The following is a 14,142-nucleotide window of genomic DNA, read 5'->3' as shown; positions in this document are numbered from 1 at the left end:
CTATACGCAACCCCATATCTCAAATTGAACCGCACGGAAACCGAACGCGTGAACGCAATGATCCGCCTTGCGACTAAGGTAGCCCTAAACCTACCTCGTAGCACTAGCACAGCCAAACTTCTTGCACTAGGCATGCATAACACCATTCAGGAACTAGTTGACGCGCACCTTCAGACACAGTACCTTAGACTTGCCACGAGCGCCACTGGCCGCCATATACTCTCCTCCCTTCGCATCAACATACCCGCTAACCAGTCAACCCTTATGCCCATCCCTCGACACTTCCATACACCTCTCGTTGTGAAACCCCTTCCTCGAAACGTCCATCCCCAATATCACATCCCTCGCCGCGTAGCTCGCGCTAATGCCCTCCGTAAATACTATGGGCAAGCCCACGATGCCGTTTGGGTAGATGCCGCATGTACAGCGCATGAAGCGGTAGCAGTTGCCCACAATCCAACCCTACCTCACCCCCTAACTCACCGTCTTCCCTCGGGCTCTACGCCTGAGGAGGCAGATGAGACCGCCATCGCCCTAGCCCTTGCACATTCGGACGCCCAATACATCTTCAGCGACTCCAAAACGGCTCTGTCCAACTTTGCCAGGGGCAGGATTCACGCCCCTGCCTGGCAATTGTTGAACACCCCTACCCAAAATTTACCGCGCAGGGTAGAGCTTCAGTCGGTGCGGGCTCACTCTGGGAACCCTGGAAACGAGGCTGCCGATAAATTGGCCCGAGGTCTGATTTGCCGGGCTCAGGACAGTCTCGATCCAGGATTCTCGAGGGAGCGGGCGCACACCTTTGCGGAGCTCCCGCAAATACCCCGTTTGGACCTTCGGACTTACCCTCCTCCCCACCCCTCTCTTACGCACTCCCAACAGATCCTCTTCGGACGCCTCCAGACCCGCTCTCTATCATCCCCTCAGCTTTTATCCCACTATTGCGGCACATCCCCTGCATGCTCCCTATGTGTTGACCCCCACGCCACACTCTCCCATATCCTTTTCGGCTGCCCTGCTGACCCTCCCCCGCGGGGACAGCACGCCATCTCGAGCTGGGAGGACTGGGAGGTCCTGCTTATGTCTGCAGATCCGACATCGCAGCTTGCTGCGGTGACTCGGGCTGCCGACGTCATGTCCCGGCATGACCTACTTGATGCAGTGCGGGACCGCGCAGTGGCCCAGGGACCCAGCTGGGTCTAAAACTCACTTGCTGAATAAAGTTTTTCTGTCTGTCTGTCATACAAATAGCTCTGTAGCCATCCTGCAGCTGGATCTTGAGAAAGCATTTGATTGTGTTTCGCACGAAATCCTGTTCTGCATACTCGACCATGTGGACGCAGGGTCCATTAATCGCGAAGGAGTGGCCTTGGAGTACCGGAGCTGCACGACAACATTGATTGTAAATATGAGTTTGGGGGCCCCCATTAGCCTGCAGCGTTCGGTACGCCAGGGCTGTCCCCTCAGCCCTCTTCTATTCTGCATTTACACCGAAGCGTTGTGTTTGAATATCATGGAAAATGAAAAAAAAAATTCGGGGCTTCCAGCTGCAAGCGGCAGATGTTAAGCTGCTGGCCTATGCGGATGATGTCGCATGGTTCACAGTGAATCGGGAAGGTGTAACCGAGGCCGTGGCATGCGTAAAAGAATTCTCCAAAAGTCACTGGCAGTAAAGTGAATTGGTCAAAGTTTCTGGGGCTTTGGCACGGAGAATGGCAAGCGAAGCCCGACAATTTTGCAAACATGTCCTGGCTGACGACCCCAGTAAAGTACTTGGGCGTCCCAGTAGACGGTTATCGCGATAGCGAACCGTACGGAGAGAACAGACGCAAGCCACGCGTGAAAAAGGTGTACACGGGGAATGGGCAACATCTGTCAATTTTCGCTAGGGCCACAGTGTGTAATCTCTGATTTATCTCTAGGCTGTGGTACGTGATGCAAGCGTTGCATTGTGCTAGGATGAACGTACAGAGACTGCACCGGATCTTTGCCGTTTTTGTGTGGGCTGCGGACTGGGAACGATGCAGCCGGACGAATTCTTTGAGGCGGGTCAAGGACGGCGGCCTGAGTCTGGGGCACTTATTTCTGCGGCAGATTGTAAGTAGATTTTTTTTTTGTGCGTGATGTAAACGATCCGTTTCTGCGCACTGTGTGCCAATTAAGGCTCGGAAATGCACTGCCGGATTTTGTTGTCTCAACCGAAAGTTTCTCGGGACGTATTTTTGGTTACTTTAGAAAGGTTTTCGTGAGTGTTCGATTCCTGTCTGTTCGTTTTTCGTATGAATATTTATCTTCTGTTAGCAGGAAGAAGTTGTATAGAAATTTGTGCGATGTAGTTCTTCCACAACCTATGTACAGGGTCGTATACAGTGGAGGCTTGGGACGCGGCGTTCTTAAGCGTGTGAAGGCGATGCAGGTGCCGCCAAGTGCAAAAATTTCTTCTTTAAGTTACATACCGGAACACTTCCAGTAAAGAAATTTTTGGAGGGGAGGCATTTATTTCTACCTTGGGGTGCACATTGTTTCATCTAAAGAACCGTAAACAATAGACCACGTTTTTTTTTGCATTGTTGGGAGGGGGTATACTTTTAGGACATCTTGCAAAGGACTTTAAAAAAAGAATTTCCGCCAGACTCTCATGGTATTTGGTACTTGCCTGTAGGGAGTGAGGATGGGACACCATTCGACCATATTATGCTAATGGGCCTCCACTGTATTTGGCGCTCCGGAATGGCAGGAGATCATTGCGATCCTGATGCACGGCCAGCACGGATCTATTTTCGGGGGTGTATGCATAAATATACTGAAATTCAGAAACTTGCTCCTGAAGCTCCCGAGTGGCTCGAAAGAGTGGAGCCTTTGGTGGCGCTTAGAGAGTTTCAACATGACGAAGCCACAACCCACCAGGCGGATAGTGTTCTTAATTATGGCTCAGTGTGCCGTGTAAGTGTATTTGTGTATTGTGGTTCTTGCCGAAATCAGGCAATAAAGACAAAAAAAACGGCGTCGTCTAGTGGCTAGGATACCTGACTCTCACCCATAAGGCCCGGGTTCGATTCCCGGCGTCGGAATTGTGGTCTCATGGTGTATTGGATAGCACTCTTGACTCTGAATCCAGCAATCCGAGTAATGCTGCGAATCAATGTCGTGCTTGTTCGTCTTCAAAGCTGCCGGCACGCCGCCTTATCGCTTCGTTTGCGACGCGACTAGATTTATCTCGATTGATAGCATCCAGGCGGAACTGATTCTACGTTGTTCCGGAATGTTCTAGTAACTTTGCCCGCTTACTCTCGAAAGTTCGCTGTCAGTTTTAAATTGAGCACGGCCGACAGCGGCGGGCCATTATGTTCGACGACCGCCGAGCACGCTTGTCGCTTCGCCGCCGCCGAGTGATTGTCCATTGTGGGCGCAAGTCAGCCCAATAAACAGTTTTCTTTAGACGCCATTTTTGCTGTCGTTATGCTCCCCGGATTGCAGTCACCACTTCGTGATAATATAACGGGAAAGTTCAAAAGAATACCAACGATATTTGTGTCGAATTTATGTGCCGAATTTTCTCACAGTCACTTTCATCAGGTCAACTTCCATAGGACTGGAAAAGCGGAAAGGTGGTTCCAGCCTACAAATCATTTAATGATTCACCACTTAATTACCGCCACATTTCTCCCAGGAGCGTTACCTGTAAACTCATGGAACACGTGATCAACACGCGCATCAAGGTATTCCTCGATTCGGACAACTTTTTCCATTCTTCACAACACGGTTTTTGCAAAGGTTTCTCTTCTTAAGCGCAGCTGGCTATCTTTGTAGACGGTCTGAATACTAATCTCGACTCTAACCAGCAGACCGACGCCATTTTCTTAGATTTTGCGAAGGCTTTCGATAAGATTCCACATAAATTTTACTACTAAAGCTGCCGAATTGAATATGCCTTTCGATATCTTAAAATGGATTGAAGAACTTCTGTGTAATCGTTCGCAGTTTTTTGTGGCTAACAATTTTAATTCCAATGCCTACCACTAACATCAGGCGTGCCCCAAGGGTCGGTACTAGGTTCACTTCCATTTTTAATTTACATTAACGACTCACCCACCATTGTGTCTTCTAATATCCGCGTGTTCGCCGACGACTGGGTCTTTTACCGCACTGCTATTAATATCTCCGACCAAACAACGCTTCAAGACGACCTTCACCGCATTCAGGAATGGTGTGACGATTTGTTAATGCAGCTGAACACTCGTAATGCAAAAGCTTGTCCTTACAACGCCGCCGTAACCGGCTTGATTTTCCCTGCGTAATCGCTAGTGACCTTTTGCAATCCGTTCTATCATACAAGCATTTAGGTATAATACGTAGAACAATGCCATTTGACAGTGTTATACGCGTAGGTGACAAACGGAATAACCTGGTCCCAGTCGACATTGACGTACATGGCCAGCATGTCACTGAGGGTTCGGTTAAAACGCTCTCACAGGCCGTTCGTCCGTGGATAACGAAGCGGTTCGGTGGATAATGCGGCATTCCTTTAGGAGGGCCTCAAGAGTGTGAGACAGCAAAATGCCTCCACGGTCGCTGAGCAGTTCTTGAGGAGCACCATGACGAAGAATCAGGTTCTTTTGAAGAAAGGAAGCGACGTCACGGGCGGACGCAGACGGCAATTGCGACGTTTCAGGATAACGAGTGAGATGGTCGACGGCCACGATAATCCAACGGTGACCGGCGGGAGTGAGAGGAAGGGCGCCGTAGAGGTCTATATGCCAACGCGATCAAAAGGGCGGGCAGGACACGGTAACGGCTGCAATAAAGCAGGCGAGTTGTGAGAAGGAGTTTTAAGCCGTTGACATGGACGAACAAGACCGCGCAAAGTGGCAAACAAAGCGGTACATGCAACGCCACTAGAAGCGCAGACGCGTGCAGGCTTTCAAAACGCCGCTGTGCGCATACTGGGGGTCCGCATGGCAAGCAGCGCAAATCTTTGTGCGTAGATGGCGGGGAATGAATAGGAGCCATTTGCGTCCGTCGAAGCGGTAATTGCGACGATCTAGAAAGGCCGTCCCGGATAGAAAAGTGACGGGCTTGACAGAGGAGTGAACGGGACGAACGATCTGTAGCGGGACTCGAAAGAAAGTTGAGAAGGGCGGCGGTCCAAGGTTTTCCCGCTGCCCGGTGGACATGTCGGCGGCGGCGGCAAGCGAGGACAAGTAAGCAGACACTGATGCAGGCTATCAAGCACTAGGTAGCAGCGAGCGTGAAAGAGCGTCTGCGGCACTATGATTGAGGCCAGAGTGCTGAATGACGTGGATATCGTACTCCTGTAATAGCAGAGCTAAGCGGGCTGGGCGGCCTGACAGGCCTTTCAGAGAGGCCAGTCAGCACAGGGCACGGTGGTCGGTGACTATATAGCACGAGCGGCCGTAAGGATGTTTATTATATACATAGACGAAATTTTCCAATGGCCCAAATAATGACCAAACATTCCCTTTCTGTAGCAGAATTGTTGGCCTCCGCTTTGCTCAAGATCCGACTGACGTAGGCAATCACATACTCAGGGAAACCAGGTTTGCGTTGGGTGAGAACGGCAGCTAGTCCGCTACCACTGGCGTCTGTGTGGATCTCAGTTGGCGCAGTCGGGTCAAAGTGGAGCAGGATAGGAGGCGAAAGCAAATGGTGGCGCAGAGTGTCGAAGGCGCCATCGCAAGCGGGCGTCCAAGCGGAGACGTTGGAACGACTGGCAAGGAGCTTGGTCAGAGGGGCGATTATCGAGGCGAAATTCAAGATGAAGCGGCGAAAGTACGTGCAAAGGCCAACGAAGCTACGGAGTTGCTTCAGTGCTTCGGAAATTCGATAACTGCATGCACGAAGTTTGGCGGGGTCCGGAAGAATAGCGTCCTAAGAAACGACGTGTCCTAAAATGGTGAGTTGTCGGGCAGCAAAGCGGCACATTTTCAAACTCAGCTGAAGTCCAGCGTCAGTGAGACAAGTGAGGACGTGCTTCAGGCGGAGGAGATGAGAAGGAAAGTCCGCAGAAAATACGAAGACGTCATAGAGATAGAAAAGACAAGTCTCCCGCTTGAGTCCACTGAGGATAGTGTCCATCAGGCGCTCGAAAGTTGCCGGTGCGTTGCCAAGGCCAAACGGCATGTCGTTGAGCTCGTGTATGCCGTCAGGTCTTATGAAGGCAGTTTCTGAGCGATCAGCGTCAGCCATCGGCACCTGCCAGTAACCTTAGCGCATATCCGGCGAGGAGAATTACTCGGCTCCCTGCAAGCAGTCCAGGGCGTCATCGGTGTGTGGCAGAGGATAGACGTCCTTGCACATGATGTTGTTGAGCCAGCGGCAATCAACACAAAGCAAAATAGAACTATCTTTCTTTTTGACCAACGCAACCGGAGATGCCCAGGGACTATGGGAAGGCTGTATGACGCCCCGAAGAAGCATGTCGTCCTCGTCATCAGAAACGACGCGGCGCTCAGAAGCCGACACACGATAGGCGCGCTGGCGCAGATGGTCATGTGTATGCCGGTGTCGATGGTGTGCGCAACGACAGACGTGCGGCCCAAGGCAGTCTGAGGAAGATCGAAGGAAGCTCTGTAGAAGAGCGACGAGTTTATCACGCAGCGCGGGCGCAAGGTCAGCGTCAATGGCACGTTGGAAAACGTCGCGGGGTTGCGGCCGCAACACCACAAGAGCTGAGCATATCGACGTCAAAGGAAGCGCTGGTATCACTAACAGTGTAAGGAAGGCCGGAATCAAGTTCTTCAACACGTCCGAGGCATTCACCTCGGAGCACGGCTGACGGGCGCGAAAATGGGTTGGAGACGTCAATTGTACTCCGTCCATCGTGAGAAAAGCAAAGGGAAACAGGAGGTAGGGATGTCGGGGCCTGGCCGCCGCTTGGGCGCACGTCAGGGGTGCTGTCACAGGAGGGAGCACAGGACTGGTTCTTCAGTTCCCATGGAATACACCGACTGCGGATTCACTGCAACTTTGGACGCTGCCAAACGCGACCAGACCCGACAGCTGGACGAAACCACCCTTCCTGGACGAGATTGTCAAGTTCGGCTGGCAACCGGAGCCATATACATCCGCCCACCCCGCTATCAGCGTTGGAAGCGCGGGATATAATCTGCAACCGGACAGCGTTTTCTTGGGGCACGACACCGCTTTCAACATGAAGCACTCACCGTTCGTGTTCTTCCAGGTTAGTTACAATGATGACCCTTTATCTGCTAAAACCTCGAATCGTTTTTTGTTCGTGGTGTCGTGCCCCAGACACTGGTTGCATGTTCTTACGGGTTGTAAGACTAGAATGGCACTCTGTATTAGCAGCATCCTGTTAGCGCTCTCTGGAGACGTAGAGTCAAATCCCGGTCCGCCTGGCACCGATCAAGAAAGCGTCCTGGCAACTGTACTCGAGACAGTCCAGAGAATTGAATCTGGCCAGGATGGTACCAGGAATGACCTACGCGCCCTAAAACAATGGCAGGCATCAGTGGACGTTGAACTAAAACAGCTATCTGCCAGAATTCGCACAATCGAGGTCGAAATGGTAGAAATGAAATCTACTATTTCTACGTCATCCACAGAACTGTCTACAATAGGTCCCTCAAATATAACCGAGCAATTAAAGATAATTACCTCACGATGTGACGACACAGAAAACAGACTTCGCCGCTCTAACCTACTTTTCTTTGGTATACCTGACAACGAGTCCGAAACATGGTCTAGCTCAGAAACAAAGGTGTTGGAGCTGTGTGCGGAACACCTTGGCTGCACACTTGAGCCAACACAAATTGAAAGGGCTCATCGGCTTGGTCGATACCAACCAGAGAGGTGTAGGCCGATCATCGTCAAGTTTGCTCACTACAAGGACAAACAGCAGATCATAGATAAAGGTCACAAGTTTAAAGACACACAGTATGTCGTTCGCGAAGATTTTTCTTTCCCAACACGCCTGGCCAGGAAAAAACTGATAGATTTCGCAAAGTCGGAGGGCGGATCGTTTAAGCTTAGGGTCGATAAACTGCGCATGAACGACACTGTATATATGTACGACGCTGCTTCTCACACTGTCAAACAATGTACCCGATAGCAAAAACGAAGAGCGGTTGTACACAATTCTGACTATCAGCCACAACCTTCATACGGCGGCACTGCCCACCCTTCGCTTTCCATATCTTTCACTAACATACGTAGCATCCTTCCAAAGCGCACCGAACTTTACTCATATCTTGAAGATAGTAACTCTGACATATTAACTTTAACAGAAACGTGGCTGCACTCGGATATAACTGACGACGAAATCTTACCTGACTCTCGTGATTTTGTTATTTACCGGAATGACAGACCTAATAAAAGAGGAGGTGGCGTGACGATCGCCATAAAAAAACACATTCCTTCCTTTCGTGTTAACATTTCGTCCCCTCTAGAAATTTTATGGGTTTGCATCATGTCCTCATCGCTTAAGTCTCTTCTTGGCATATGTTACCGACCACCAGATAGTTCAGACTCTTTCGTAACAAATTTGCATGCCAACCTCTTAGATATAAGAAGTAACTTCCCAAAGGCCGACATTTATTTATTCGGTGATTTTAATTACCCGAATATCAACTGGAATACCTTAACTGCATCGGCACAGGACTCACTTAATTTCGTTGAACTAACATTAGACTTTTCTATAACTCAGCTAGTTTCTCAACCTACGCGCGACCTTAACATATTAGACCTTGTTCTCACATCGGCTCCATACAATATAAGCCCGATCTCCCTCACGGATGGTTTCAGTGATCACAAACTGCTCCATTTCACTCTGAAAATGCCGTCACACCAACGCAGACCACCTCAGAAATATATCTTCGACTATAACAGAGCGAACTACGATGCCATTAACCTCGGCTTACAAACATTCTGTGATTCCTTTCTGCAATCCTTTCCTAATCAATCTGTTAACGAAAACTGGCGTCACTTTAAAGATAAGCTCACGCAGTTAATGAACACCTATATACCCCGCATATCTTTCCGTGCTAACTCATCTAAGCCGTGGTACCACAGGAACCTGCGTACGTTGATGAACAAAAAAAAAACGACTTTTTAAAACAGCTAAACGGCTCAAAACACCCGCATCATGGGAAAAACATAAAAACGCTGATAAAGAATACTGCGCGGCCATACGGAAAGCTAGGCATAAGTTCATGGCTCACGATCTGCAATCCCTCCTTAAGCACAATCCAAAAAAATTTTGGAAAACGTTATCACCTTCCGAAACTTCTTCAGATTTTACGTTGATTGATGAGGCTGGAGACCCCATTGCTCAAGACGAACGCCCTCAGACTTTCAATAACTTTTTCGCCAATATGTTCACGAAGGAAGACTATTCCAATATTCCATCGCCATCAGAATATGACTATGACTACATGAGCCCAATAGACGTTACTGTTGATGGCGTTGCGACATTGATTAACAATCTGAAATTAAGTACTTCATGTGGTATTGACGGGATTAATTCGAAAATTTTGAAACCTACCGTGGCTCATTCCAGCGTCATACTCACTCATATATTTCGGCAATCACTTTCAGCAGGCGAGATACCATACGAGTGGAAAATTGGAAAAGTTATTCCAATTTTCAAATCCGGTGACCGAACTGACGTTGCTAACTATCGCCCAATATCTCTGATATGTATATCTTGCAAACTTCTCGAACACATCATTGCATCTAACACGGCATTACATTTAGAAGGCAACGGTTTCTTCTTTTCAAAACAACATGGGTTCAGAAAAGGGTTATCATGTGAAACACAACTACTCGAATTTACTAATGAGCTTTTTCACGGTATGGACGAAAATCTTCAAGTCGACTGTATATTCCTAGACTATGCTAAAGCCTTTGACCGCGTTCCACACTGTCGTTTAATAGCGAAACTCTCATCATTGCGCCTCGATTCATTAACACTTTCTTGATAAGAAACTTTTTATCATTTCGAAAACAATTCACTTCTATTGATAACCATTCATCCCATTTAATTGATGTAACATCAGGCGTACCGCAAGGTAGTGTAATAGGCCCGTTACTTTTTCTGATTTACATCAATGACCTCTTATTAGGCATTACCTCAACACTCAGAATGTTTGCAGACGATTGCGTTATTTATCGCAAAATCCGCTCCTTTAATGACCACATCGCCCTTCAAGAAGATCTACATCGCATTAATAACTGGTGCTCATCATGGCTAATGTCCCTTAACACTGATAAATGCCCGTTAATGACATTTAGCCGTAAACGGTCTAATTACCTTTTCACTTACTCGCTTAACAACAGTCCAGTCACTCTTGCGTCATCGTACAAGTACCTTGGCGTTCACTTTTTATCTAATCTCTCATGGAAAACCCACATAGAAAAAATTGCTGCCAAAGCTAGCCGTACATTAGGTTATTTAAAGCGTAACCTCAGAGGTGCGCCTTCTTCCACACGCCAGCTCGCATATCAGACATTCGTCCGCCCTCAAATTGAATACGCATCTTCCATTTGGTCACCTCACCAACAGTACCTAATTAATTCCCTAGAGCGCGTACAAAATCGTGCCGCTCGCTTCATTTCTCGCAACTATTGCCGACATTCCAGTATAACTAACATTAAGGCTTCGTTATCCCTTCCATCCTTAGAATCTCGCAGAACAATAGCACTTATCTGCCTCTTCCATAAAATTGTTTACAGCCATCATTCCTTCACACTACCCCTTACAAAACCGGCCCGCACATCTCACCGATTGCATAATCACCTCAGTTTTAAGCGCCTTTCGGGAAGGACCACTGCATTCAACTCATCAGCCCTGCCCCGTGCAATGATTTATTGGAATAGTCTTCCTGATAACATTGTTCACATCTCAGATCATGTTATTTTCAAAGAAAAAATAAGTAGTATTTTCTTCTGAAGTGTGTTCTGTAGTGCGTTTTTCAATTTAGTTCTATTTTCTGGTTGGTTGCTTGTTCTTTGTATAACGATGTTAAAATAACCATGTTCTACTTGCTTCTTTTTCCCACCCCAGTTATGTAACCCCCCTCACATATTACTCCAGTCGGAGCCCGTGAGGTATTTGAATAAATAAAGACGTGGTCCTCCAAGGCACGGTGAAAGACAGGGCTGAGTCGGGAACATGGCGGGCGGGGCCTTGGAAATGTGAAATGAGCGACAGTTGGCGGGCGATCTTTTCGCGAACGAAGGCTTTGATTTGGTGGGGCAGAAGGGAGTCCTCAGGAGGGTCCGCCCAGGGCCAGTGTGGAAAGGGCCTCGTCGCAGATAGCGAAGCGCCGCGTGAAGAGCGCGCTGCTTGCGGAGCTCGTCGTAGCTTTTGCAAGCCTTAATGTCCTCACTGAAGGTGGTAGCATTCTTCACGAGGAGCATCTGAAATGCGTCGTTAGCAATGTCTTTGAGGATGTGATGAATCTTGTCTTCTTGGCGGTGTTGACACATCTTGGCGGGATTGACACGTTTACAGAGGTCAACGATGTCTTCAGTATAACTAATGAAGGTCTCTTCGGTGTGTTGAGTACGATCATGCAAACGTTGTTCGAAAACTAAGCACTTTGACAAATTTGCATGTCTGGTTGGGTTGGAAGACTTATAATGAACTGCACATCTCCAACCAAAAATTTTTAACTAACCCAACGTTTCGAAGCCGACTCGGCTCCTTCATCAGGGATGACTGAGGGCAGTAGCTAGCGTCTTTTAAGCATGGAGTGGAGGAGGGGTTCACGGGAACGACAGCTGTGATGCGAAAGGCGTGGGGGTGGGGGAGCTAAGGTTGTTTGTCATGTTGTCGCACTGCAGGGAGGCGGTCAATGGTGAGACACGAGTGCTATAGCGCTCGTGTGTGTTCTTTCATGTCCTTGTCTGCTGTTGCGCTATTTTATACGCCATGCACTACCAACAAGCCCAAACTGCCACCTTATTGGAAGTACTGAGCGGCTGCGACGGATCTTGCAGTGTATTCAGGCGTAGACAGCGCCAATAGAGTGGAACAACTTCTTCGTCTCCGGGCGCAGCGTAGTGCCGGTGCGTGCCGGTAGCGGAACCTGTGACTGTTGATACACTACACTATTACTACACTACACAACCGCTCTACAATAAAGCAGTTGTGTAAAGGGCTCTGTTTGTTCAAAATGCGTTAAAAGTAATCAACGAATCTGTACAATTTTATGACTTCGTCCGGATTAAAAACAGAGGCCTGGTCAGTACTGGCTAAAAAAAATATATCGCTTAAAGTGGTTGCGACGCACGACACAATGCACATTTCTTTAGTTCGTAAATAGTCATTGTAAATAGTCGCAGGGCAAAGGCCTCTCTCATATCTTTCCAATTAACCCGGTCCTTGGCCAGCTGCGTCCACCTTATCCCCGCAAACTTCTTAATCTTATCTGGCCATCTCACTTCCTGCCGCTCTCTGCTACACTTGCGAGATGGTAAAAGGGATAAAAGTACATTTGAGGTAAAATTCTCAAAGGGTTAAAATATTGTGTATTCGGTACGCGTATCTGCGACGAAGCCTTTATATTGGTCATGCCTTGCTGCAATAACTAGTTGTGAGTGCAGCGTTTGCCCATGGGTGTGAGTGTTTTCTTCCCTTTTGTGAATGTGTTTCTTCCGCTACAGTTATGTCTCCTTATAGTAGCCGTTTAATCAATTAAAACGACGCTCGGGCCAAGCATTCGCCGAAGCGAAACAAAGCGCTCACCTCTTCGGCCTCCTTGAAGTTCCGCGTGGCAGCCTTGGCCTGGGCGTAGTTGAAGTTGAACGTGTCGTCGTTGTAGAAATAGCTCTGCGAAATTATGACCGAGAAGAGGGCTTAAAAAAAAAAAGCTTACATAACAGTTGTCACTGTGAAATGCGAGAGTAAGCGACATCTGTTGGGGTATTTCAATTTCACGATATACAGTAGTGCCCCGCTAATGCGACCACTGTTAATATGGCGACTCGAGCAGTTTACTAGGGACCAAACATCTTCAATGTATTTAAACCTCGTTAATATGGGAACTTGCTATCTGGAAAATAAATAGAGTGAAATGCGCGGATCCTGTTCGGGCCCCCGTATTTTTTTCGCGTTAATATAGACAACGATGAGAAAGAAATATTGACTGCCCCTAGCATATCTTTCCTTCCCTGCATACTGAGTGCAGGAAAAGTTGAAATGGTTGAGTGATGGCTTTTTTTTGTGGCTTCAAGCTTTACAGTTCCAAGGTGCTCGCTCACGCGCGTTGCTATTTACCGCGTTGCATGAATAGTTGTGAAGAAGTCTCCCTGCAACTGGGGCGACGTTGAAAGCGCATTCAGCAGCTGTCTGCTGACCGAGTACGCATACGTACTACTCGATCGTGGGATATGTGAACAGCGTCGCGCCGTTAGACGCAAACACGCGTCTCATAGAATATATCTCCTCCATACGCTCTTCCTTCCTTTCCTCCGTAAGGCTCAGGCGGTAACCACCCTTAGGTTACGCATTCATCCCTCCTCCTTCCATGAGCACCACCAGAAGTGTGATGCAAAACATGGCAGCGACATTCCGGCTGCGGATTCTTTCGTTCTCGGCATGCTCCCCACCCTCCACAATAATTCCCCTCCGAGTCGTTCACATGGCAGCCATCCTCCGGTTACGCAGACTGACGTCAGGAACAGGCGTTTAACAGGCGTCGCTGCAAAACAGCACTGGGAGAAAAGCGCGAGTCGCTGCTAGTATGGCCAAGGCAATCTCGCGGAGCGTACTGTTCATTTCTTTCCCACAGTGGCCAGTGTTACGCGTACGCCTTCAGTTGTTCACTAACGCCGCTCTCCGGACGCCCTTGGAGCACTGACATAAGGAAGGGTAGCCTCCGGCGGCCCCGTCGGGAATGTCGCTACCACACCGCTTGGAGCGGGCAGGCCACATCCCTTGGAGCTCTGTTGAGCACTGAATCTCACTGCAACTGTCTCGGCAGAAAAACTCAGTTCGAATTACAAGGACGTGAGCAAAATAAGGAAAAATTGGAGCGCACACTTAAGCTCTGCCTTAAGAGTATGGCAGGGGCTGCCACCGGTGGGGCTTGCGCAACCCAGGCTGCTCTTCCCGAGCAACCTCTCGCGACCAATCATTAACTGAACTCCCACCTGCCA

General features: G+C 48.6%; 1 protein-coding gene across 1 annotated transcript in view; it reads right to left on the bottom strand.

Moving 5' to 3' along the window:
* Ttc26 (tetratricopeptide repeat domain 26) overlaps window positions 1-14,142 on the bottom strand; it is a 227,643-nt gene that overhangs the window by 34,865 nt on the left and 178,636 nt on the right. The window contains exon 12 of the mRNA XM_077633401.1: window positions 12,731-12,814. Within this exon, the coding sequence (XP_077489527.1) occupies window positions 12,731-12,814 (84 nt within the window). The remainder of the gene's footprint in view (window positions 1-12,730; window positions 12,815-14,142) is intronic.

The sequence above is a fragment of the Amblyomma americanum genome, chromosome 8, assembly GCF_052857255.1.
Source record: "Amblyomma americanum isolate KBUSLIRL-KWMA chromosome 8, ASM5285725v1, whole genome shotgun sequence".
In the NCBI taxonomy this organism is placed as follows: domain Eukaryota; kingdom Metazoa; phylum Arthropoda; class Arachnida; order Ixodida; family Ixodidae; genus Amblyomma; species Amblyomma americanum.
Note: the sequence above shows the minus strand (reverse complement) of the source record. Positions and strands in the feature narration are given on the sequence as shown.